The 23494-nt window shown below is 39.3% G+C and overlaps 1 protein-coding gene across 1 annotated transcript; it reads left to right on the top strand.

Moving 5' to 3' along the window:
- The first annotated feature begins 785 nt into the window (after positions 1-785).
- On the top strand, positions 786-22407 carry LOC111338446 (uncharacterized). Its single transcript, XM_088757782.1, has 11 exons — positions 786-965; positions 8681-8806; positions 9334-9375; positions 10794-10901; positions 12691-12711; positions 13298-13558; positions 15739-15882; positions 18572-18695; positions 19902-20031; positions 21285-21359; positions 22331-22407. Exons 1-11 carry the CDS (start codon positions 962-964, stop codon positions 22331-22333), a joined length of 1038 nt encoding a protein of 345 aa, XP_088613908.1. The 5' UTR covers positions 786-961; the 3' UTR covers positions 22334-22407.
- The last annotated feature ends 1087 nt before the right edge of the window (positions 22408-23494 follow it).

Raw genomic sequence — 23494 nt, 5'->3', positions numbered from 1 at the left:
TGCTCGCAATCAATCGAATTTAGTAATTTAGCCCTTTTTTCTTTTTTCGCTTTGGTTTAGTGTGACTCTGATCAGCCCTGAGGTCCCAATTTTGTTCATTAGCCATTACCAAGAGATTATAGACTGTATTGTGTGGCACTTGAAATCGTTATTGCCTTTTAATCGATAATCTGTGAGGTAACTTACCTGAATCAACCATTGCAAGATCTTCCGGTTAGACCATTCAAACCCCTTTGAAGATATTCAATTTTCTAGGGTATGGTAGAGCTCAGAGGAAACTTTTTCTGAGCTTATGTTTTCATCATCGGGACCAAAAAGTGTCATCTTGCCAGCACAATGAACACAACTGAACCGTAGGCCGCCAAACATTACACTTCATAATTTCAACCCAGATGTTGTTCTCAAGGTAGTCGCACCGCAGGAACGCACACTAAAATTAGAATTAAATGAGTTATCATTGAAACAGAGGTATGTATGTGGGATACGTTCTCTTAGTTTATAATCTCTTGCCATTACCTAAATTCAATCCTTTATCCCAGTGAGGGGTCTTAAAAGTTTTTTTAAGACTTGTGCCAAAAACAATCATTAATATTTCTGGGGCCTTGAAGTGTTACACGTTCGGAATGATTTCTAATTAGAATCTATTTTCATGTTTTCGTTGTTGGTATATTGATACAAGTTTAAGTTCAATGTTTATTAAAAAGTGAGTTGATGAAAGAACTGTCAAGAGACATCTTTTGTTCATATCCGCCTTTCCTCAGTACTCCCATGTAACTGGATCGTATCCAAGTCGTGTCAAATTCAGAGTGGCTATGAGTTTCTGCCGAGACGTTCACAAGTAATTTCAACCGTTATCAAAAGCGTGCTAATCATAAAGCAAAAATCAAACAAGAGCAGGAGAAACCTCAGCACTTATTTTTAACTTCAGAACTTGGCTCTTTACTAACAAGGAAAAGGATCAATGGGTAAGTTAACCGATTATGTGGTCATGTTATTCATCTTTTTTCGGTGACTGACTGATAACCAAATTAGTGGTAAATACTTTTGAGGGATACCTGCACGCAAATCAGAACACTCTGTATAAGTTGGTTGTGTATAAAATTTCACATATTCCCAACTAAATGTACCTTTATTTGATCATGAATTATGAATATCGGTAAATCTCAGCCTAGAATGTAGAGTAGAATCTAGAAATCTTGATACATACGCATTTCCGTTCGTTGATCGAAGGATCAATTGCTGAGGTCCAGGCGTCTGGCATTCTAGGTCTCATAATGGAGTTTTCCTTCTGTAACATGTAACTGTCACATTTTTTTAAATTTGGACCAAACAACCGTAATACAATCACTTAAGACTTGATCTGCATAACAGTCGATGAGGAGGTTAAATATATTCTTCAAAATTAAAAACACGTGTTCTCTGAAGATAAAAACTGTGGTGACATTAGTAAGCCGCGACATGCTGTTGTGTGACAGTCACACAACTCTCTTTACAGTCACAAGTTTCAGGAGGACGCGTCTGTCTTCTCATACTGCTCTTGGCCACCGTTGTCATTAAATATCAGGTTACTCCAAGAACATCGACCTTCGAATTTATGGCGCTGTTCGTTAGGAACACTTCCGTCTTTTTCGCTCCTTCTACTACAGCAAAGTAGGATCAATTGTTGAACTCGAGAGCTCTTAGAAGAGGCTGTTGTTACTGTGATTTTGATCGTTAATTTATTAGAACAGTCAAAACTACTCCAAAAAACAAAAAACTACATAAACAACCTATAACAACCACAAGTACTAGATTATTTGGTTGAGAAAATTATTGAAGGTGTCAAAAAGAAAAAAAATTGAATGAGTTGTTGGTTGCATTCGACCCCTGCATTAGACTTCAATAACAGATTAGGATCCAGGAATATTTGAAACTTTTATTCAGACTAATAAATGTTTTAAGGCAATTCAATCTTAAATATTTCATGTTGAGTAGTAGAATGCGATCTTGGTATTGAAAGAACTTTGGAGTCTAACAAGTGGTTAAAAAAAAACACACACACACAAATGTGATGGGAAGGGGCAGCCGCGGACTCGTACACCCTCACCGTGGATTTACTACTGAGGAGAGTGACTGTTTATTACCATCATCTTAGCAGCGTGGAACTTACAGCAAAATGTTTCCTTAGAATCGAAGTAGAAAAATAAGATAAATGAGTTCCTTTGTGGATATCATCGATGAACAATCTGCGGAATCTTATTATGCAGAGAAATCTAGAGATAAACACGAATTTCTAAAGAGACATGATCATGTTGGCTCGATACACTTTGATAAGTATGTGATTTACTGAGCGGGAAGTCATTATGAAAAAGTTTGGATATATCAACAAAGTTGAAATGGTAAATTAGCCACCGTTATGATTACAAAAGCTGACGTTTCGAGCGTTAGCCCTTCGTCGGAGCGAAGGGCTACCGCTGGAAACGTCAGCTTTTGTAATCATTACGGTCGCTAATTTACCATTTCAACTTTGTTGATATATCCAAATTATTTCGTTACTCCCACCGACGCAGCCCCAAACAGTTTCTTTCGAAACTATCAGCCTTTATTCATTATGAAAAAAGATTGTGGGCCGAGCGCCGTACTCAAAACTTAGGGCACAGTGTTTTCTTTAAGGATCGACCCATCCTCGGAGACCCAGAGGCTGTGAGTCGATTTCAAGTTAGGGCAGAAGAGCCCCTGAGGACATTGTCTTACAAGACTAGTTATAAACGGTCGCAGTGGTTACTAAGCTACTTAACAAATCGCCATCAAAGTTGTTGAAATAAATGGTATCAAATCGAATTTACTTGCAACCTCGTTCCCAGGGTCTCTCATCTTCCTGCGCCCTGGAGCGAGCGAGGAGAGACCCTGGTTTAGGTTGGTCACGTGTCTCCCGGATTTTAGGAGATGTCAAATTCGCGGTTTGAGGGAGGGGCAGATAAGTGGGATTTTCTCTCCACTTAGTCCACTGGCGAGCGTAGCTTATTGGCAATCAAAACAAACTACACGTGAAGCGCTTCGAACCGAATGTCGACTGAGAATATTCAGCAGACGCCCAAACAGATCAGTAAATCTTCCACTACGGTAAACATCAATTGTTGCGGGCTTTGTAAATCAGTTGGAGACTTATCTTGCTCGAAGAACATCTAAGCGAAAGGAAATCGCGCATGGCTCGCCGCCGCCGAGGACATTTATGGCCGGCCGTTGAGACAAGAAAAATTTTCTCCACATCTATTATGTAGGCCTTGAAAAAACGCTTGAAAAATGTTATTTCTTTCAAAACGGTGATCAGTGAAAGTCAAAGTTTTATCGAAACGGTAAAGCGATGTACAGAAATATCACAATCTGTGTCGCGCACCCTGGCTATGATGCAAGCGAATCTGAGAGAAGCCGTCGCGGTCTAAATTTCGTAAAAGCACCAACACAAATGCAGTCTTTGGCTGGAAAAGAGGTAAACAACTGTATCTGCGATAGTGTTTAGCCAGATTTGTTTTTCGTTACGTCTCGACGGTCCCAGATACTTCTTTGCCGCTTCTGAGTTGCGAGTATTTTTACGAAAGGTGACAAATTTCTTTCAGAATGAGCTACCTTCGATTGACTCAGCCGCTGTCAGATATGTTTGCGAAGATGTTGTCCATGACTAGGAAAATTCGTACAGATTTTTTTTTTTGCTCGTCTAACCGATCTCTCTTTTTCTAGTGCCTATTTCCTACAGAAGAGGAAAAATATGCGCACGCGATTGCACGTAACTGTTCGCTTTCCTTTATTTACATAATTTGACGTGCCAGTGTTCAATTTCGTCACAAAAAAACCTACGGCTGCCGGTGCTCGTTCTTATTTGATCTTTAATAAAGGTATTCAAAGGCGAAACAACATAAACAACTGGAAAAAATCACAAGGAAGGTACAGGTCGTTGACTGTTTAACTTCTCGGAGAAGAGTGAAGAGTTAAGATGAAAAATCAAAGAATTACCGTATCCCGGCGGTATCAAAAACGGCCACAACATCTCTACCCGAATATATCGTTTCTAAACACTGGACTTGTTTGGGTTTTAAATTAAGGTTACAATACCAACTCCGAGAAATAGCGACTTAGAAGGCTGCTATAAAACGTGGCGACCTGAATAACGATAGCGTCGATTTGAAGATGACAAAGGATATGAGGCAAAAATCGAGCAATCAAACGACTCGTCCCTAAGGAATTTTTTGCTCTCTAAACACGTGACCAGCCTAAACCAGGGTCTCTCCTCGCTCGCTCCAGGGGGCGGGAAGATGAGAGAACCTGGGAACGAGGTTGATTTACTCGAGGTTAAATATGGAGTCCCTCAAGGCTCTCTTGTTGGTCCCAGATTCTTTTCCATTTATGTCAATGACTTTTCGGAATCAATTTCTCAAGGTAAATTACATCTATATGCTGATGATACAGCAGCCTTTATAATCGGAGACAGTACTGACGATTTTGTTGGAAAATTGAATTTGCTGTTTGCTGAGATCTGTGGTTGGTGTGATTCAAATAACTTGACCTTAAATAAAGGTAAATCGGAAGTGATGATTTTGCAGAAGCATAGTCTGTTTGGGCCCTTGCCTCCTGTCAAGTGTGGTACCACAATCAGCACCACAAAATGCCAGGGTGTGGTTATTGATAACAAAATGCTGTGGAAACAACAAGTGAACAAAGTATCCAAATTGTATGGACACCAGATCAGTATATTGAAAAGAATGCGACAGCTCCCATCCAAGGTACTGGGGGAAATATACTTTAAGACCATTATCCCGCAAGTTACCTTCTTCATATCAGTATTGGAAAGCTGCTCTCCTGCTACATTTGTTCAAATTGAAGGATTGCATATAAAAGCTGCTAAAACAATTCATAAGGTACCAAAGAACATTGTGGATTGTGATGTACCACAGTATGTACGCTGGCAAAACCTTGGACATACATACAAGTGTAAATTGGCTGTTGAGATGTTCAAAGCGAAAAATATGTTAAGTAGACTTTCCTCACACGTTCAAATCACGGAGTCACGACGCCGATGAAAGCTGATGGTAATACTAGAAAGAAATTGGATTTAGGTAGAGAGAGTGCTTTATTTAGAGGTCCTGTTGTTTGGAACTGTTTGGATAAAGCAGCTCGTGAATGTGAGAACATTGGGACTTTTAAAAGGGCTCTGAGAACATCTAACAACAAATAGCACAACAGAAAGTCTCTTTTGTGAAAAGAACATGCACAAATAACAACAAGGATCTCCAAACTTTTATATATTACTAAAATTTTATGATAAATGTTTTGTTTCTCAATTTCTTCCTAATTTCAAATTTCATTTGTATCACTCATCTTATCTATGGAATTCATGCGGTTTTATCTATTTATTAATTTTTATATTGTGATTGTAAATTGTTGTGATAACAGCAGGTCCACATCAGCTATTTTTAGCTGCCTTAATTTAATCTGCTTTACCAAATAAAGTGTATGTATGTATGGCATCTGATTGGTGTCAGAAAATCTTTGTGTTTTTCTGCCCAGTCAGAGTGAAGTGTGCTTTAGAGTCCTTTCGTCTGTTTTAACACGGACATATATATACAAGAAGCTCTGTTGCTCGCCATGTTTCTTTGGGCCGTGCGACGAAGCTTTGCTCGAGGTGAAAAGTTTCAGACACAGGGCACAATGTAAGAGAAATCGATCAGATTGTCCGCGAAAATCTTACCGGAAATTATACTGTATACTTTCGCAGGTATCACAAGAGAACGTGTTTAAAAGTTTGCGAGGTTCGTGTAAAACATTATGGCTGCAGTCATTGATATGTCGCTTTAAACGTTAGGAGATGTAAGCATAAATATTTCTAGATTTTTTGTGTAATTTGCTGTAACTGAAACTTCGCCGATCCCGTGAAGTTATTTCGTCGCACGGGCCACGCAGGTATGTCGAGCAACTGGCGGTTACGCAGCTTTCTGTTCGCTCCAAAATCTAATCTAATCTTAGCTTGAAAAAAAAAAAAAAAAAGCTAAGCGTGGAAACTTTTGTTTATTAGATGTAGGTAGATGACCCTGTACTAAGCTGACATTTACAATAACGCAAACCCTCCCTTTCCATCCAATATTTCTTGGTCTTTGGTTTGGTTTTGTTTTCCCCAATGACAGCAGCATCGATTCCCAATGATCAAAGGTATTTAACTTGGTCTTCAACAATCGACAAAATAGGTGAAATGACAATGACCAAGGCACTAGAAGAGAATCCGTGGCCTTTCGAGATCAAGAATTTGAACACTGTAGGCAGCAGTTGAAAGATTAAGCTCTTGCCAAACCCCTTCGGTAACTGTCCGAAAACATCTCTCCCTCCCACGGTGTTCTCGATAATAGGTTTTTGTTCAGATTTTCATCAGCTAACCGGAAACACAGCTAAGCTTTTTCTAAGCGCTTGCTGGAGGTCGTCCACGAACTTAACGTTCTCTGCAACCTTGGCCATATTGTGAAAGGCCTTACTTCAAAGCGAAGATTAGAATTTGGCGCGCACAGAAAGCTACGTAAGCGTAAGCGCCAGTTGCTCGACATACCTGCGTGGCCCGTGCGACGAAATAACTTCACGGGATTGACAAAGTTTAAGTCACAGCAAATTAAACAAAAAATCTGGAAAGATTTAAGCTTACATCTCGTTTAACATTTAAAGCGACATATCAACGCCTGCAACCATCATGTTTTATACGAACCTCGCAAACTTTTAAACACGTTCTCTTGTGATACCTGCGAAAGTATTCAGTATAATTTCCGGTGAGATTTTTTCGGACAATCTGATCGATTTCTCTTACATTGTGTGCTGAGACTGAAACTTTTCACCTCGAGCAAAACTTCGTCGTACGACCCAAACAAACATAACGTGCAACTAAGCTTCTTGTAGATGTCCGTGTTGAAACACTCGAAAGAACTAGAAAGCATACTTTACTCTGATTGGGCAGAAAAACACAAAGATTTTCTGGCACCAATCAGATGCCAGAACGATTGCGACCTTTAGGAACTAGTCTTGTAAGACAATGTCCCCAGGGGCTCTTCTGCCCTAACTTGAAATCGACTCACAGCCCCTGGGTCTCCGATGGGATCGACCAAGACCGCTAGATAACTTGTTCATGAATTGCTTTCTTCTGGGTTTATTTTTTTCGCTTTACCGCGAATGGCGCGTAGTAAACATTCCGGACCGTTGGTCCGAGGATTAAAGATTCCGGCCTGCTAAGATGCCTCAGTAAAAATTAATTTTCTTATTTTCGAAGGGTTAGAAGGGAGGACACTGTAAGGAGCGCTTTAAAGTGGCAATGACTAATTGTTTAGAGATCGTGAAATCCCAGTCCATCAGCCCTAGGCAGAAAAAAAGTATCTCTCAGTTAAAGATCCATGTAGATAAACACCAGCGATGAAAACTCTATTATTTTACAAGTTTTCACCCTCATCCCTAACTCCTCTCTTATTGTTGCCATCTTAAAATCCTATTTCCGGAACCGGAGTCGGAGAAAGTAGAGAACAGACTGATTGGTTTTTATTGCATGATCAAGTATCATGGAGAGAAAAATACTTCATTAGCGATAGTTTGGTAGTTTTGTATTGCGATCAATTAGAGAACGTTTAGTCAGCAGCTTGTTTGCACTTTTCTAAAATTAGAAACCTCTCTAACACAGGGCCCCTTGAGAAATAGACCCACGTGAAGACCCCTATGCGACTTTATGCAAGCCTAGTTTTAAACGGGTAATTTACGGTGTTCTATCGAAGACTCTTTGTGTTCAGCGGTTGTTTTAACAGACATTATTTTTGCCAAAACAGAAAATAGAAAAGATTCCATACGGGTTTCCTTGCCTCAAGTGAATTTTAAAACACGAGCGCGACTACTATGACAGACTATTGATTGGGTTTGTTGGCATAATCATTAGCTGCCAGGGGACATACATACAAGGCCAAGCTGTATTTGTATAGTTGCCCCAGAGAAATAACCACCAAAGTTGTGCAATTGTCTATCTTGAATTGCTTGAGAGTGAAATTATGCAAATGTCGTTAGAAGGTGAAGGCAATTGTTAGAAAATAACTTCTAAAAAAATCTAAACGTATTATAAATCAACCTCATGCGTATAACGTTTTCGCGGACAACATTGCTTGTTTTCTTCCAGTTCTTCGCAGGTGTACATTAAGAAGTAAGTCTCTTTTTTTAATTTTCTTGAAACATATGAATTGTATTTAAGATCAGAGGGTATAATTTTCCCGGCCCAAAGGCTCAATCAAAAAGAGGACGAATCTTTTCCCCGAAATCATTGGAGAAGAAAATCTGCTTGTAAAGCAAACATCTTCAATACACCAAAATCGATTTGCGCGAATTTTTCTTCACAATCCATAATTGTTTCTTACAGGTGAACAATTACGCTATAACATACTGTCACTGTTGTACAAAAAGACTTTTAGAGGCTTGTTGGAATAACTGTAAACAAAACTAACGCTGAAAAAACTTTCTCTTCTTCAACAAACATGGAAATCCATTAAGAGTCGTTTCATTTTCTTTTGGAAACTGCAGTGAATGGCTCGATCTCTTGCGTCATGCAGGTGGCGTAAACATACATGCGACTGGCGGTTTTTGGTCTTCTGAAAAGCAAGCTTGTTCTGCATTGACTTCAAACATTAATTTTTTTTTTCAGTCTTGGCTGGCAGAATGACAATTCGCTTGCTTGCTGTTCTGTGTGCTTGGGCACTTATAGCAGAATTTACTCTTTCGCTGCCCGAGGGAGAACACCCTGAAGAATTGGACCTCGACGGACCTGTGGGTAAGATGAAGATTTTTGTACCTAAAAATGACGCCGTCGGATCTCTTCAAACAGTTTGCAAATAAACCGAATGAACGAGGGAACTCTACACTTGTAAACCTGTATCAGTCACACACTGACTAGAGAGCAATTAATGTTTTGAAATATGAGTACTTTTCTTGCAAGCTCAAACTTTGTATCAGAAAAGTTGCTGAGTCCGCAACTGAATTTGGTAAGAAGTTGAGAGAATGAAACCAATCAGTTCATGAAAGGGAAAAAGATTTTTCCTTTCTGGGATATCTCAAATACGCTGTTTTTATTTTTATGTTAGCTTTTTATTCATTTGATCTCCATTGAGAGCCGGAAAAGCTTTGAAACCCAAGCTTGATCTGATACAAAAACAACTCACCATTAGACACTAAACTTGAAACCGAAGGTTTCGAAATATTTAATTACTTGACGAAACGCAAGAAATGTGTTATGCTGTTACTCTGTCTTATTAATCTAACACACCAAATTTTTCCTCATACTTGTCCTTTATGAAACAGCTCCAGAAGAAGAAGAAGTAAAGACCAGGAAAAAGAGACAAAGTAAGAATTTTATCCGGCTTTCCTCTCTTCATAGAGCTATCCACTATTTTGATCCTTTCCCGAAAATTAGATTCTTAAACCCAAACTACAACAATATGGGTTTTACCAGTTAGTATTCTCCTACACATTTTGCTTTTAACTTTAAACAAAGTGAAAAGAAAAGATCTCAAATATTACAATTTATTATCAAATTCAATGTGAAAAATTGTCTAATTTTGGGTGCATTCAGCAGAGCCATTGCAGCTGAATACATAAAAACGAGGGGATCTTGATCGACAATGAAATATTTAAAAGGAACTAATTCTAACTATGTACAACCATATTTCACGAAAGTATCCACCGATCTTAGTGTATAACTTCCCTAGGTAGAAAGCTAAAAACGGCTTAAATCCCTCCTTGGAACTTCTTACTGCAGCCTCATTTCATAGTAATGGACTTTTTTTCACCCAGTGTTATTCTCCAAGGTCGCACCTTATATTTTTGTTTCTTTGAAAGGTTATTATGAAACGCATTTTAATTCTGTGAAACTTGTTTGCATTTAGTGTTAATTTTTCCTTTCAGTTCCCGGCTTTCTTTTTCCTTTTTCCATTTTTTTTGTAGAACATTTCAATCTGAAATTGAACGAGGAGGCCCTGAAAATATTCTATAACGCCTTAATACCCATAAGTGACTGGTAACTTCTCCCAGAAATTTCAAACTTGTCAGCTAGTGGTCGTTATCTTGATACAATACCAAATTATTTTTCTTGATTTACTAGAAAAACCATAGAGGGGAGAGTCACTAACACGATTCTGGAAGTTAATATTCGAGGGTTAACGAAATTCGAACCGTTGAATGTTATTTACACTAAGCTGCGAAGCCATATTTCTTCTATGTTCCGAGTATAAACAAAAGATTACGCGAGAATATAGAAAATTTTAATTATCGCGATGTACTTCGCATTGCGATTAAAAAAGAAAAAGTAAAAAATTCCCTCCCTGAAATTATATCGGTTTATATAATATATGTATCGTGGTTGAAAAGACCCTGAAAACATTTCTGGCCTTCAACAAGACTTAAACTCATGTAAAATGAAAGTAGCTGTGTACACTTAGTAATTCCCTTACGGAAATACGATTGTGGTAAATTTTCTTTTTCAATCACCTCCATCTTTTCGGTTTGAATAAGGCACTTTTGAAAACGGTCTTACTCGACGTTTTCAGTATTTTGCGATGGCACATACAGTGTCACTAACTGCGTTTCATCGCTTTTGTGATTAAATACAATATGCCTCTGCTCCTCAGACGATTCACATACGTATTCTACTTTCTGCTTAAAGATAAAGAAGAAGATATTATTTCTGCGCTCTCTCCGCCTTATTTGTAAGTGATATTAGTTTTTTTTGTAAAGAAGGAAAAAACCTGCTTTCTATCCATTAGGTGGATGCAAGGACCTACTTAACTACTGCTCTCAATGGCCAGACAATTACTGTCAAACCTATAAAGATTACATGAAAAAGAACTGTCCAAGAAAATGTGGATATTGTAGTGAGTACATAGTTATCGTGATAAATGATTCCAAACATAGTTATCGTGATAAATGATTCAAAAGTATCTCTAAACTACGAGCACTCCCTCTTTCCTCGAGTAATCCGTCGGACGAATCAATTTTTAATTGGTGAAAAAAATGTCTTGACGCTGCGCGAATCGTTTTCCGAAGGTAGGTCATGTTACACGAAGTCACCTCATTCCCAAGTCGAGTGACCTCGCTCTCGAGGTAAGTCAAGTCGCCCATGAGTGCGGTCATGTACATCGCATGACATTGTATTAGGACACCAAATGCCAAACGACAACTCAGCACCACGTGAAGGTTTATGATTTTTGTAATACAATTACTAAAGCGCATATACCGACTGAAAGAGTTCAGAGAGGCTCTATAAACAGTCACTTCTACAGTTTATTACACGACTCGGGCAGTCAGAGGGCCAATAACTAAAATCAACCAATCAAAATGCTCTGTTGCCGGTCCGATATTCTCTAAGTATTGGACCGGGCACTGTCCCGAATGGTCCCGAATGATACTGCACTTGTGTCCCTCTGAACTTCAGTCGTATAATAAATCTCTTATTAACCAAGCTTGCTTGGGGCCGTACTGGAAGAATATTGTCCCTCGGTCTTTTTTGTACGGACCTCGCTGCGCTCGGTCCGTACTGTCAAGACCTCGGGCCGATATTCTCCCAGTACGGCCCTCGCGCTTGGTTAATAAGATATATGTACTGCCAGTTAGTGGTTTATCTTTTACCAACTTCTATTAACTTCTCTCGTGAGTGTTAGTTGTTGTGAAAAAGGAATGTTTGCACTTTCATTTAGCATTTTAGCTGTTTTACTGAAATAATTTCTGAAATGAACTGTCTATCTAAGAATTTTGTTTCAGTTTTTCTTCCTCATGTTTACGCGGTGGTTGTAACGCTGAAATTTTAGAATCTCGAAAAAGCATAAATAGGAGAGGTCTTCCCAGACTTTTTAATTTTAAATGTCAGTCAACGTTGAATCAAGCTTTCAAATTACCTAGTTAAAGTTTTGATCCCACAAGTAGTCAAACCAAATATTATGATTTTTTTCTTCAATCCCCTATACCCTTTTAATTGAGGTCTGTTAATCCTTTAAACACGATGGCGCGCTATAAAAGGAGTCTCAGGTCCCACTAGACCATTTGTCAATCAACCGTCGTGTGACGTAGAACTCTTAGAGTCAAGTCAGCTTGAACTACAGTTACCCCAAAGCAGTGAACAGCGGGCGCATTCCTCAAAATTGTTTTATGTCTTCATCACAATACAAGAATTTTTGAGATTTGTATTTCCTTTCTCCAATGGAAACTGTCTTTATTTGTGGCGGTAATTTTGAGATCGAAGTAGGTGGTTCGCACGTTACCTCATGCCACCATGCTGGTGGAAGTAAACAATAGATATCTCATTAGCTCCTTTTGTTCGTCTACCAGCAAATAAATTTGACCCGCACACGTCAACGGTGAGTGACAAATGAGCCTAGGTCTTCCCAGGGAAGACTTCCTTATATAGCGCGCCTTCGTGTTTTTAAAGTCTCAAGAGAGACTGGCGCCTAGTTCCCCCTCACACTATCACCCTGAGTCAAATGTGAAAGTCGGGAGTATAAAGGAAATGATCACCAATTTAAGAAGCTCCAGATTGTTAAACAAATTCTCCTTGTCAGCACCACAGGAAATGTACAGAGAACAGTATGGAGAATATGCATACTGATGTTAGGTTGTAAAGGATTATTATACTCATTTGAACATACTTCCATTCTTTTACTTGAACAGGTGGCCCGACTGACCCCCCACGTAAGTGGATCTTACTTTTTAGCATAACCTTTGTTTCTTACTCGTCTTGAATCAAAGACTAGTTAGCAGTAACTAGATTCAAAGTGCTCATAAAAATATTCCAGAACCAAGCCATGTAAAAATGAAACAGTGCTATATTTTTCAAGTATGTTGATCAGTCAGAGAGCTAGACAGTGCAGCTTTCCTGGACAAACAAAATTTTATCTCAAAGAAAAAAACAGCGCAATAGAAAACTTCTATATGTCCGCTGATTCCCATGGACCCATATTCATCCCTTAACGTACTTTTTAAACTCAACATCACATTTCGTTTACATAAATTTTTTTCCAATAGTATTTCAAAATTTAGAATGTTTTGCTTAAAGGTTTTGAATTGCTCTTTCTACATTTGTGCAGTAAGGCGTACTGTGAAGTACGATATCTTAACTGTTCGGCCTTTTCACCCTGGCAAGTGATTTTAACAAGAGAGGTACTTGACTGTTATTAAGGAGCTGTTAACTCTTGTAATTGTCTGGGGCTATTCCTGCATGCTCAAAGGTCGTGCTTTAAGATATGCAGTTTCTGATTTTGAGAATTTCTTTCAAAAGCTTGTCAGGACAAAAGTAGACATTGTACAAATTGGAAGAACAGGGGATTTTGTGATCCATCAAGCCAGTATCATATTTACATGAAGAATAACTGTGGAAAGACCTGTGGCTTTTGCGGAGGAGGCGGCGGAGGAGGAGGAGGAGGGGGCGGAGGAGGCGGAGGAGGGGGCGGAGGAGGCGGAGGAGGAGGAGGCGGCGGTGGCGGCGGCGGAGGTGGTGGCGGAGGTGGTGGCGGAGGAGGAGGCGGTTCCTTTTGTAGTGGTTTGTATAAAAATCTTCATTACCGGTCTCCCAAACGCAGTTCCTTTATTAGAATTTGTTTCCGCTTTTCCTGTTTTATTCCAAGTTATGATGTGTGCTGCTAAAACGCTTGATTTGTTAAAGTATAGCTGGTGGGAGTTACCCAGAGGTTGACCTTTCGACCTCTAGGCATGACCAACATCCTGAATCCACTGAATCCCTGCTGAATCTAACATTATGGTCACGAGAATAACTGAAATGATCCCTAAATGATTTAAATAAATAATTTACCAATTTATATAGCGCGTATTTACATGTGCTGATCAATAGCACTTTACAATCATACGTTTAAGAGAAAGCAAAAATACATTACTGTGAGAATAAAATGAACTAACCAACTGGGAGAAGGCCATCAAATTAAAGGCTTGTTAGCTCAATTGGTAGAGCGCTGCACTAGTATCGCAGAGGTCAGTGGTTCGAATCCCGTACAGGCCTGAAATTTTTTTCAGGTCTGATTTTCACTATTGCTCAAATAGTGCTTTACTGCGAAGAATCGTTCTCATATACGTCTCATAACCGCAGTTCACACATATGTTTCATATGTTTGTTGTTGTTTGATTTATCATCTACGGGTTTATATCGAATTAATTTGATGGCCTGCTCCCAGTTGGCTTGTTAGCTCAATTGGTAGAGCGCTGCACTAGTATCGCAGAGGTCAGTGGTTCGAATCCCGTACAGGCCTGAAATTTTTTTCAGGTCTGATTTTCACTATTGCTCAAATAGTGCTTTACTGCGAAGAATCGTTCTCATATACGTCTCATAACCGCAGTTCACACATATGTTTCATATGTTTGTTGTTAAAATGAACTAAGTTACAAACTATAAAAATGCTTCTTAAAAAGATAGGTTTTAAGTCCAGATTTCAAACTGTTAAGTGATGTTACTTGACGAAGCTCCATAGGTAGGCCATTCCAGAGTTTCGGAACTGCTGCTGAGAATGATCTTGCTCCCAATGTTGTAAGCATCTTTCCCTTGGAATGGTCTAATAAGAGCCTACCAGTAGACCTAAGATTGTATAATGAATTCGATTTTATACTAATAATATCACTAAGATGAGTTGGCGCTAGGCCAAAAATACATTTGAAAGTCAAAAGTAAAATCTTATAGTCAATACGTAAAGAAAACCGCAGCCAATGCAGCTCATAAAGCGTCGGTGCAATGTGAAATTATCCCTAACTGAAGAAGATCTTGATTGTTAAACAATTTCTCCTTGTCAGTACCAATGGAAATGTTTGGAAAACAGTAAGGGGAATATGGACTCTGGAGTTAAGGTGGAAATGCTTAAAACATGATGTGCATGCTAAAGGGCTAACAGCAAAAACTTAATCCCTTCTGTCTGCTTTCAGATTTTTTTTTTATCGTTTTTAAGATAAATTATTTGCATCACCTGTGAAGAAAAAAGACTTTTTACTACGTTTCCATCGGCTTAATTATACGCTTTATCATAGATTTTTTTTCTCATGTTAAGTTGTCCGTGGAACCCGTAGTAAAGTTTTCGGACATGAATGCGCAAGAAAACCAAATCCTATAATTTTCTTTTGAATCCGATAAGGATACGATCACTCCTATTCTCATCATCTGCCAACTGCTTGCTGCAAATCAATCAACCTTTAATAAAAATAAAACTTCACTCAACAATTACCAAACTTTACCAGCTCAGCTGAACTTTTCTCGCACGATGGTGCAGGGGGGGCACAACTTTTCTCTGACTGAATTTGCTTGGAAAATACAAAAAAAAAAAAACAAAACAAACTTTCAAACGAACTAAACAAAACGAGCCAAAACAAAACAGGTGCTTTCAAGCTTTGTTATCAACATTTTTAAATTACAGCCTGGATGAAGGTCTTTTGCTTATAAAAGTTTTTCTTTTCAGAATACTTAACTGAACGATCGGATGAGAAAATAACTCAAACCATTCTTTATTACATTTTGTATTTGCTTGACCGCCTACGTTCCTTCCGTTCCCCTCCCTTTCTAACCCTCCCCATCCCCAGTAATAAAATCGTTTCGTAAACTCCCTTTCTAACCCTCCCCTCCCCAGTAATAAAATCATCTCGTAAACTTGGTGCACTCCCAGCTGATACTGTTGAGCTAGTTATCTCAGTATCAGAGACACAATCTCCTTCTGTCTTCTTTCGCAGTGAGCAATGCCAGTAATAAAGTGAAAAGCTGTACCTTTGATAACGGTATGTGTGACTGGCATAATGTTCCGTTTGACGACGAAATTGACTTTGTCATCAAAAGCAGCAGCTCTGGTGGACCTAGCTCTGGAGCCGGGGGGAGTGGTAAGTAGTTAACAGGAAGATGATCTCGTGACAAATTTGTTTTTTCAGGCGTGTTCATCAAAATGCTAAAAGAGCTATCATTTTCAACGGTTTAGTTTATAAGTTTTAGCTCATGAGTTATTTTCTTTCGACCATTTGTGGTCGCTGAATCAGTGAACGCTTCAGGGAATTCCACTTTTCAATAAAACCTGGCTCAAGAAGCTGCAAACCTCAATATAATCACCTTTTGGACGAGCTATTTACACGCAAAATGTAACCAGGACTTCTCTCGAACATTTTATCAGTCATTTTGTCACTAGTTTTGCTGCTGTATTATTGAAACTTTTACCTAGAAAACCCGCAACGTCTTTATCGTGTTTCTCATATTGTTTCCGGCTTTTTTTAAAATAAATATGACCTTCCACAGTAAAACAGGGAATAAGGGGATGGCACGGGTGTGCGTGCGATGACTCGGCTCGCTAAGCGTGTCACCAATCTCATGGATACGAGCATATTGTTTCCGGCTTTTTTTTTTTTTTTAATAAATATGACCTTCCACAGTAAAACAGGGAATGAGGTGATGGCACGGGTGTGCGTGCGATGACTCGGCTCGCTAAGCGTGTCACCAATCTCATGGATACGTGCATATTTAATACGCAAAACAAAGACTGGCAGAGCAGCTTTTGTGCAGTATGTTTAAGTCTCAACTGGTGTGCTAGATGTCACACTCAACGTGATATAGGACACAGGTGCGAAAAGACGCGCGTGCGCTGTGGCACGCGTGTCTTACTGATAACAACCGATTTAGACGAAGTTTTAACACGGCAAAACACATAAAGGCATGGCACAGAGCTAACTGAAAATCATGCCTTAACGACAAAAAGATGGTTTCTTAGATTTGTATATAGACCGTACCTGCCATACTGGAGTTGCAAGTTGTAAGAACGCTTACTTGCAGTCAGTTAAAGCGACCAAAATCAAATATAAAATAAAGTCGAACATATTTAACTCTTAAATTTTTAATTTATTTATCTAATTTAAACGGATTGTTTAATTCCCTGCGAAATCTAAAAAGAAAGTTTACAAATTACAAGCTAGTGCTTAACTTGCAACCTGTATCAGGCGTTGCAAAGGACACCATGGCATGCTATTGACTAATTAAAACAAGCTTTATTTTCGGAGGGAGAGCTGGCAAATGCAATACATTTGGGTCAGATAGAAGCATATAAATTAATTGAAACGTTTTCTGCGATCAGCGTTGATATAAAAGTATGACTCAGATAAATTTAGAGACAAATGCGGCATTCCTTCGAAAGTTTCGTGTTTGACCGCGTAAACACTGGGACTAAAGTCAACTTCATGGCCGATAAAACGACAACGTTCGTGTTTACGTTTAGGACTGTAATTTTAGGCGTGCGCATGCAACACGCCGCTCCGAAGCCGGGGTGTCATTTGATTCACTGCCTATCGTTTGGTGTGTCATTTTAACGTGTCCGTGCGTTCACCTTATTCCCTGTTTTCCCGCGGAGGGTCACAAATGGTAACAGGACCTCCGATTCATCTAATCCTGCAAACATCATCCGTATCATGATATCCCGCTGTTAGTAAGTACGCTACGATTGACCAGTTTAACGGGCCGTCTTTCACTTTAAACCCGCTAAATTCAAAATTTGTTAGGACTGAAATTTTTCCCCAGAGATATGATAAATATCTTACTGATCTCGTTTTGGATACAATGAATATATGAAGTTCATATATTTTGAACTGCGGTATTAAATACGTATGATTCACGATCTTTCGCAGTAGATAGCGCTATTTATGCAATAGCGAAAATCGGACCTGAAAAAGAAAAAAGGGCTGTACGGGATTCGAACCACTGACCTCTGCGATACTAGTGCAGCGCTCTACCGTACAGGCCTGATTTTTTTCAGGTCCGATTTTCGCTATTGCATAAATAGCGCTATCCACTGCGACGGATCGTGAATCATACGTATTTAATACAGCAGTTCAAAATATATGAACTTCACATATTCATTGTATCTGATTTATCATCACGGGGCTATTACGAATCAACTTAACGGCCTGCTCCCAGTTGGCTTGTTAGCTCAATTGGTAGAGCGCTGCACTAGTATCGCAGAGGTCAGTGGTTCGAATCCCGTACAGGCCTGATTTTTTTCGGGTCCGATTTTCGCTATTGCTATCTACTGCGAAGGATCGTGAATCATACGTGATCTCGTTTTCTTGGTCTGCAATGTTAGTTACTGAACCCCACTTTCTCCGCTCGGAGAGGCTTCGCGCTTGGGCCATAATCCGAGCAGAAAAACTCGGTCTGTAACTCACAGTACGACCTCGAACTCAGTCAGTAAAAGGCATCTATAAAATTAGATTGTCGCCTCTCGGTCGTTTCATTTTATTGTGCAACCCACGCATATTTCATATTACTGATTAACACTGGCAACGAGAACGGCAGTAACATTAACGGTCACAACATTGGCAGTAGCTGAACCGTTTACGACACCCTTGCAACGAAGAACCTCAAATTTACACTGGAAGTTTTTACAGTTTGTCGCATTAATTCTTCTCCGTCAAGATAAGACTTGAAACAATTAAAATGAAGATGAGAAAGTGGATTTAAAATGAGATGATCAGAAACTTTTATAATCAAGGTTAACAACTTGTATCAACACTGTAAATGTTTTTGGCCTTTCAGGAAAATTTCTTGTGACTGAGGGTAATGGTAAGGCACAACTTCTGATCCCGTTGGAGTTGGTCCTCGGCGATCACAACGCAGATTACGGCACGATGTGTATCAGGTTTAACTATTACATGACTGGGTAAGTCGAGACTAAGAGCTTAGTTTCATTTAATTTTTGCAAAGCGAAATGCTCAAAAGCTTGAAAATAACGCTTACGACAATGTTCATGATGGTAGCTGACAGGTTCACCTACCATCCGAAGTTATATCCTTACGACCCCCCCCCCCGGAAGAATGCCATCCCTAGAATGTACACTCAGGGTAGGAGTTCTATCCTTCCGCCCCCTGAACCTTGCTATCATCCTCTCCTACCTCCCTACCTCCCTGCCTCCCCTCTAACTGCCTATCACCGAGTTACTGACTTACATATCTTCTTATAACCTACCTGTTGGTTTAACAAATCGACAGTGGTTTAGCGTGGTCTGTACTCTTATCGACAATGATATTCGTCATCATAGTGGTGAAAATGTTGTGTACACCTCCTGAGTCCACAAAAAATTACCACAATATCGACGTAAAATAAAACGCTTCTTTCAGTGCGTGACACGATGCGTGACACGATGCGTGACATGTTGACGTGAGCAGTGTTGTCTGTGCTCATATCGACAACGGCAAATAGGCTGATCAGATTGTGAAATTATTGCCAATCGTGGTAAAAAAAAAACTTGTCTACCCAAGTAGCTGCCTATCCATCTACCGACTTTCATACCATCATACATGTAACCTTCAGACCTTACTAACTCCCCTCCTGTTTTAGTCCATCGTTCGTGTCCTCTCGGCTTCCAGTCTATTTTCCATTCCACGCTCTTAGTTACTGATTAACAAACCTACTAACCTACTTGCGGCAGCTACATATATTATTATTATTATTATTATTATTATTATTATTTTTTCAGTGGTTCTTATTTTTTTTCTTTTTCTCTATATTTTAAAAATAATCTCACATTAGCATTTTACAATACGCTATTCTACACCACTTTCACACATACACACTCATTATACACACTCATTACATACACACACACACGCAAACGCACGCACGCACACACACACACACACACACACACACACGCACACACACACGCACGCACGCAGAAATATAAATAACCATAACACTATATTGATCTCAAAAGAGAAAATGAGCACAGGAGGTTGGTTTAATTATGTGCGTCTTGAAAACAGAAGATTTTTATTAATATTTTTTATTTTGATATTTTCCCCATTTTGGGCACTTTGGTAGTTACATATTGGTTTTTAGTCAGTGTTTCTTGTATTTTCCACCACAGAGGCACACTAAAGTTATATGAAATCGAGAATAAAAAGGGTTCAAACCGACAACCCATAGGCAGTGCAAGTGGGAATCGAGGCCAGTGGAATTGCATGAAATGGAGTGTGAAAGTCAGCGTAAAACGACAAGTAAGTCGCATGGCGACGAGTACCAATTGAACTTTCCATCTCTCTATCATTAATATCTTGAACAAAGTCCAAACATTATGGGCAGCCTCGTCATTCTGACCCATGTCACTATGTATCAGAATACACTTGCTGAGGGACAGAGAACAAAAACTGCCATTTTTACTATTCTAACTAAGCTTACTAACCTACCACCGCCTTACCTACCATCAGCTTAGCAACCTGCCCTATCCTTTATCACGTACCTTATGTAACCAACTGCCTTCATTCCAACCCACCTACAATGACTGACAAAAGTTCTGGCAGGCTCTACTACTTTTTGATTTTTTTCTTATAACTCCCATTTATCTCTTCCTCTCCCCCAATGCAGTAGGGAGTTTAAGAAAACCACGACGGCAACGGGAACATCACGAAAAAAAGGTTTAATGAGTAGAACAATGGCACGTGTATTATAAATCTTTGAGAATTTCTTTGCGTCCTCTGCAAAACGGCAAAGTGCCGAAATGGCCAAACTTTGCGTCGTCTGGAGAGCGTGAACGACGACGGCTAATTTTTGAAGTTTCTATTTTTAATCAAATGCTTTGCTCCATATTGAGTTTCGAGATACCTTTGACTGTGAAAAACAAACCAAATGACTTTAAAGTATCGCGAGACTCTTCGATCGGTAAAATGAAAGTTCATTTTTTAACCGACGTTGTTCACAGTGTCACCGTGGTCGTTTCATAAGCTCTCCAGTGTTGCCTCAAAATCATCACTAATTGCCTAATTTCGTGTAAACTTGTTTGGAAGGGAAAGGGGAAACTTTAAAATAACTCAGAGATTAATTGCAAGATTTCTGTTTATTGTGTTGAGTGGAGGGTTGTCGACCACCTACTAAGGGGGAGGGGTACCAACTTCTTTTGCCACTCGCCGTACCTACTTACCAATCCAACAATCTACTAACCTACAAATGCACTTACTTACCGACCCTTTTACTTCATTCCTTTCTACGTAATTACGCACCTTATCTTTCATTGAGAGGATAAAGTTTAATCAAGCTTTAAGAAGGTTTAAAAAAATTTACTCGTGCTTATTTACACCAAATTGCACTCAAAGTTACGTTATTACCTGTAGAAATATTGGGTCGTACAAATAACGCTATTTACTTCAACTTCCATTACCCACCTAGCGACTTACTGACTTCGCTAATTCCCGCCTATTTACCAGCTCATCTATAACAAACCAACCTACTTACTCTTTATTCTTTTACCTATCAGCTGATGTTCGAGGCAACCACCTCTGGCGGTGTTGTTGCCATTGATGATATCAGTTTTACTGAAAATGGATGCACGGTAAGAGCTCGCTTCGGTAGATTAATGAGATATATAAGTGGAATTTTGGTTCGTAAGTCTTGACAAGGGTTACATGAAGGGTCCTGCTTGGAATCATAGCTGTACTCTTTTGTTGTGCCCTGTTTTGCGATATCTAACGTAAAGTGCTTTTGGGTCAACTGCCAAAAGGATGGGTCTTCACTATCGAGTTCTCCCCTAATATGTCAACGTTTGAATCTCAGTGAATGCTATATCTTCATTGGAGGCCGAGTGGTAAGGGCGCTGGACTTGTAATCTGGTGATCCTGGGTTCAAGTCCTCCACACTACTTCTTCCTAGATTTGTTCATGGTTGTCCCCTGTTCAATTCCTTGGCTGTGCTTTCTTATAAAGTCAGGCGATCTGCCTCCAGCCAGTAGGGGCTTTTAAACAATATTGTGTATTCACAACCTTTCTTCCAATTTGTTCGTATTAGGCCTAAAAAGCCCCATTTGGGGAGTGGTCAATTAAGTATACGCACATTCACATACATATCCTCAGACAAAAGCTGCCCGGTGTCGCCATTTAATTTTTTGCATACGCACTTAAAGCCAGCTGAATTCACATATCTTGAAAGGTGACTGAACCCACCACCACTCTTTTTTTTATGATTGAACCAACTTCAATACGAGTCAAATCAGAGTCGCTTGGAAGAAATGGCGCGTAAAATATTTGAAGAACTATAGGAGGAAAGATGTGTGCACACTTTTTACTAGTTCCAGGCATTTGCTGAATCAAAGGGGCTTGTAAATAACCCACGATGCTTATGCTCTGATGATTCGTATGGGTTCTATCGTACAACTTGGATGGGGATTTAAATGGATGTCGCTGTTGTCGTTATCGTTTTTATTTTCTGAACTATAGTGCACCACAACCAAATTGCTCATGGAATTATTAACATTGATCCACCCCCTTACTCTGTACTAATCCTTTTCTTGTTCTCCATTTTTTTCAGTAATCATAGCGTCAGAAAACTACAAGCAAGAAGTACTTTTAAGATTGGTGAATAAAAATAAAGTACTGTACAAATGAGTAATTGTGAGTTTCTTATACAGTCGGACACGAGTACTGCTTTCATTCCCAGTACTTAATATCCTAAATTGACGTTTCAAGCGTTAGCCCTTCATTAGAGCGAATTCCCACAGTTCCTCGATTAACACTGGCGAAAGGGCTAACGCCCGAAACGTCAGCTTTAAAAGCTCTTTACAGTGGCCAATTTTCATTTTCAACTCAGTAATAAAACAAAATTATCTTGTGAAAACCTCTCCCCGACGCAGCACCACAGTTTCTTTAAGAACTTACCCCCTTTTTGTTCAGTTATCGTATCTTTACCAATTCGCCTCTGAATTGGCAACGTTTCTACTTACTGCAAAACATCTTTCTTTTTCAATGAAATTAGAATTAATTCCATTAACATTCAAATGTCCAATTCTAACAAAAACTTCTGACTGTGCGAGTATGCTACGTCGCTTTCAAACGCTGGCCTCAATCGATGTTCCCGAGCGCGTGCAGAAAACTAAGTATTTGATTTACTTTGATGCACTTTATATGACAAAAATATTCGAAAATACACCTGCAATGAATTATTCAAGCTACTTTAGAATGTTGCTGTAAGAAAGAACGGCTCGTGGTTTTCCATGCATGTCACCGTTTTTCGATGATGATTTTCAGTAACGATTGACTAAGGATCAATGTCTTTGTCAGTCAAGTAATGAATATAATTCAGTAGTTCATATAGAAATTATAAAATAAGCATTGGTTAAATTTATTGTAAAAGTTATCTCCCTGATAACTATCAACCATCAAAATTACTTGCGGTGATCCGTGTGGGGAAGGGAACGTTCTCGATGTTCTTTTCTGCTCCTAAATGCATAAAGAAACACCAGATGCACCATTGGCAGTTTTTAAATGAAAGACGCATTATCCGTCTGCGCGAACTTCGGCAAACATTCGCAGTTGACGAGCAACAAGACGCATAGTGCATCGAGATGAACAAGTCTTCGTGATGCGTTTTGACAGGACGCATTACGAAAGACAGATCGTCTGGGATGCATGATACGTCTCTGTGTGTAAGGAAAAGTAACAGAAGAGGAGCGTCTGAAAATAAGTAAAAGGATTG

Source organism: Stylophora pistillata, chromosome 4 (assembly GCF_964205215.1).
Source record: "Stylophora pistillata chromosome 4, jaStyPist1.2, whole genome shotgun sequence".
Classification (NCBI taxonomy): domain Eukaryota; kingdom Metazoa; phylum Cnidaria; class Anthozoa; order Scleractinia; family Pocilloporidae; genus Stylophora; species Stylophora pistillata.
The sequence above is the reverse complement of the archived record's forward strand: the minus strand, read 5'-3'. Positions and strand labels throughout refer to the sequence as shown.

Bases quoted from the DNA above. Each gene is read 5' to 3' on its own strand.
- LOC111338446 (XM_088757782.1), top strand. The intron at 9,376-10,793 runs GTAAGAATTTTA...TCTATCCATTAG, and splicing joins GACCAGGAAAAAGAGACAAA to GTGGATGCAAGGACCTACTT. The intron at 12,712-13,297 runs GTAAGTGGATCT...TTCTTTCAAAAG, and splicing joins TGGCCCGACTGACCCCCCAC to CTTGTCAGGACAAAAGTAGA.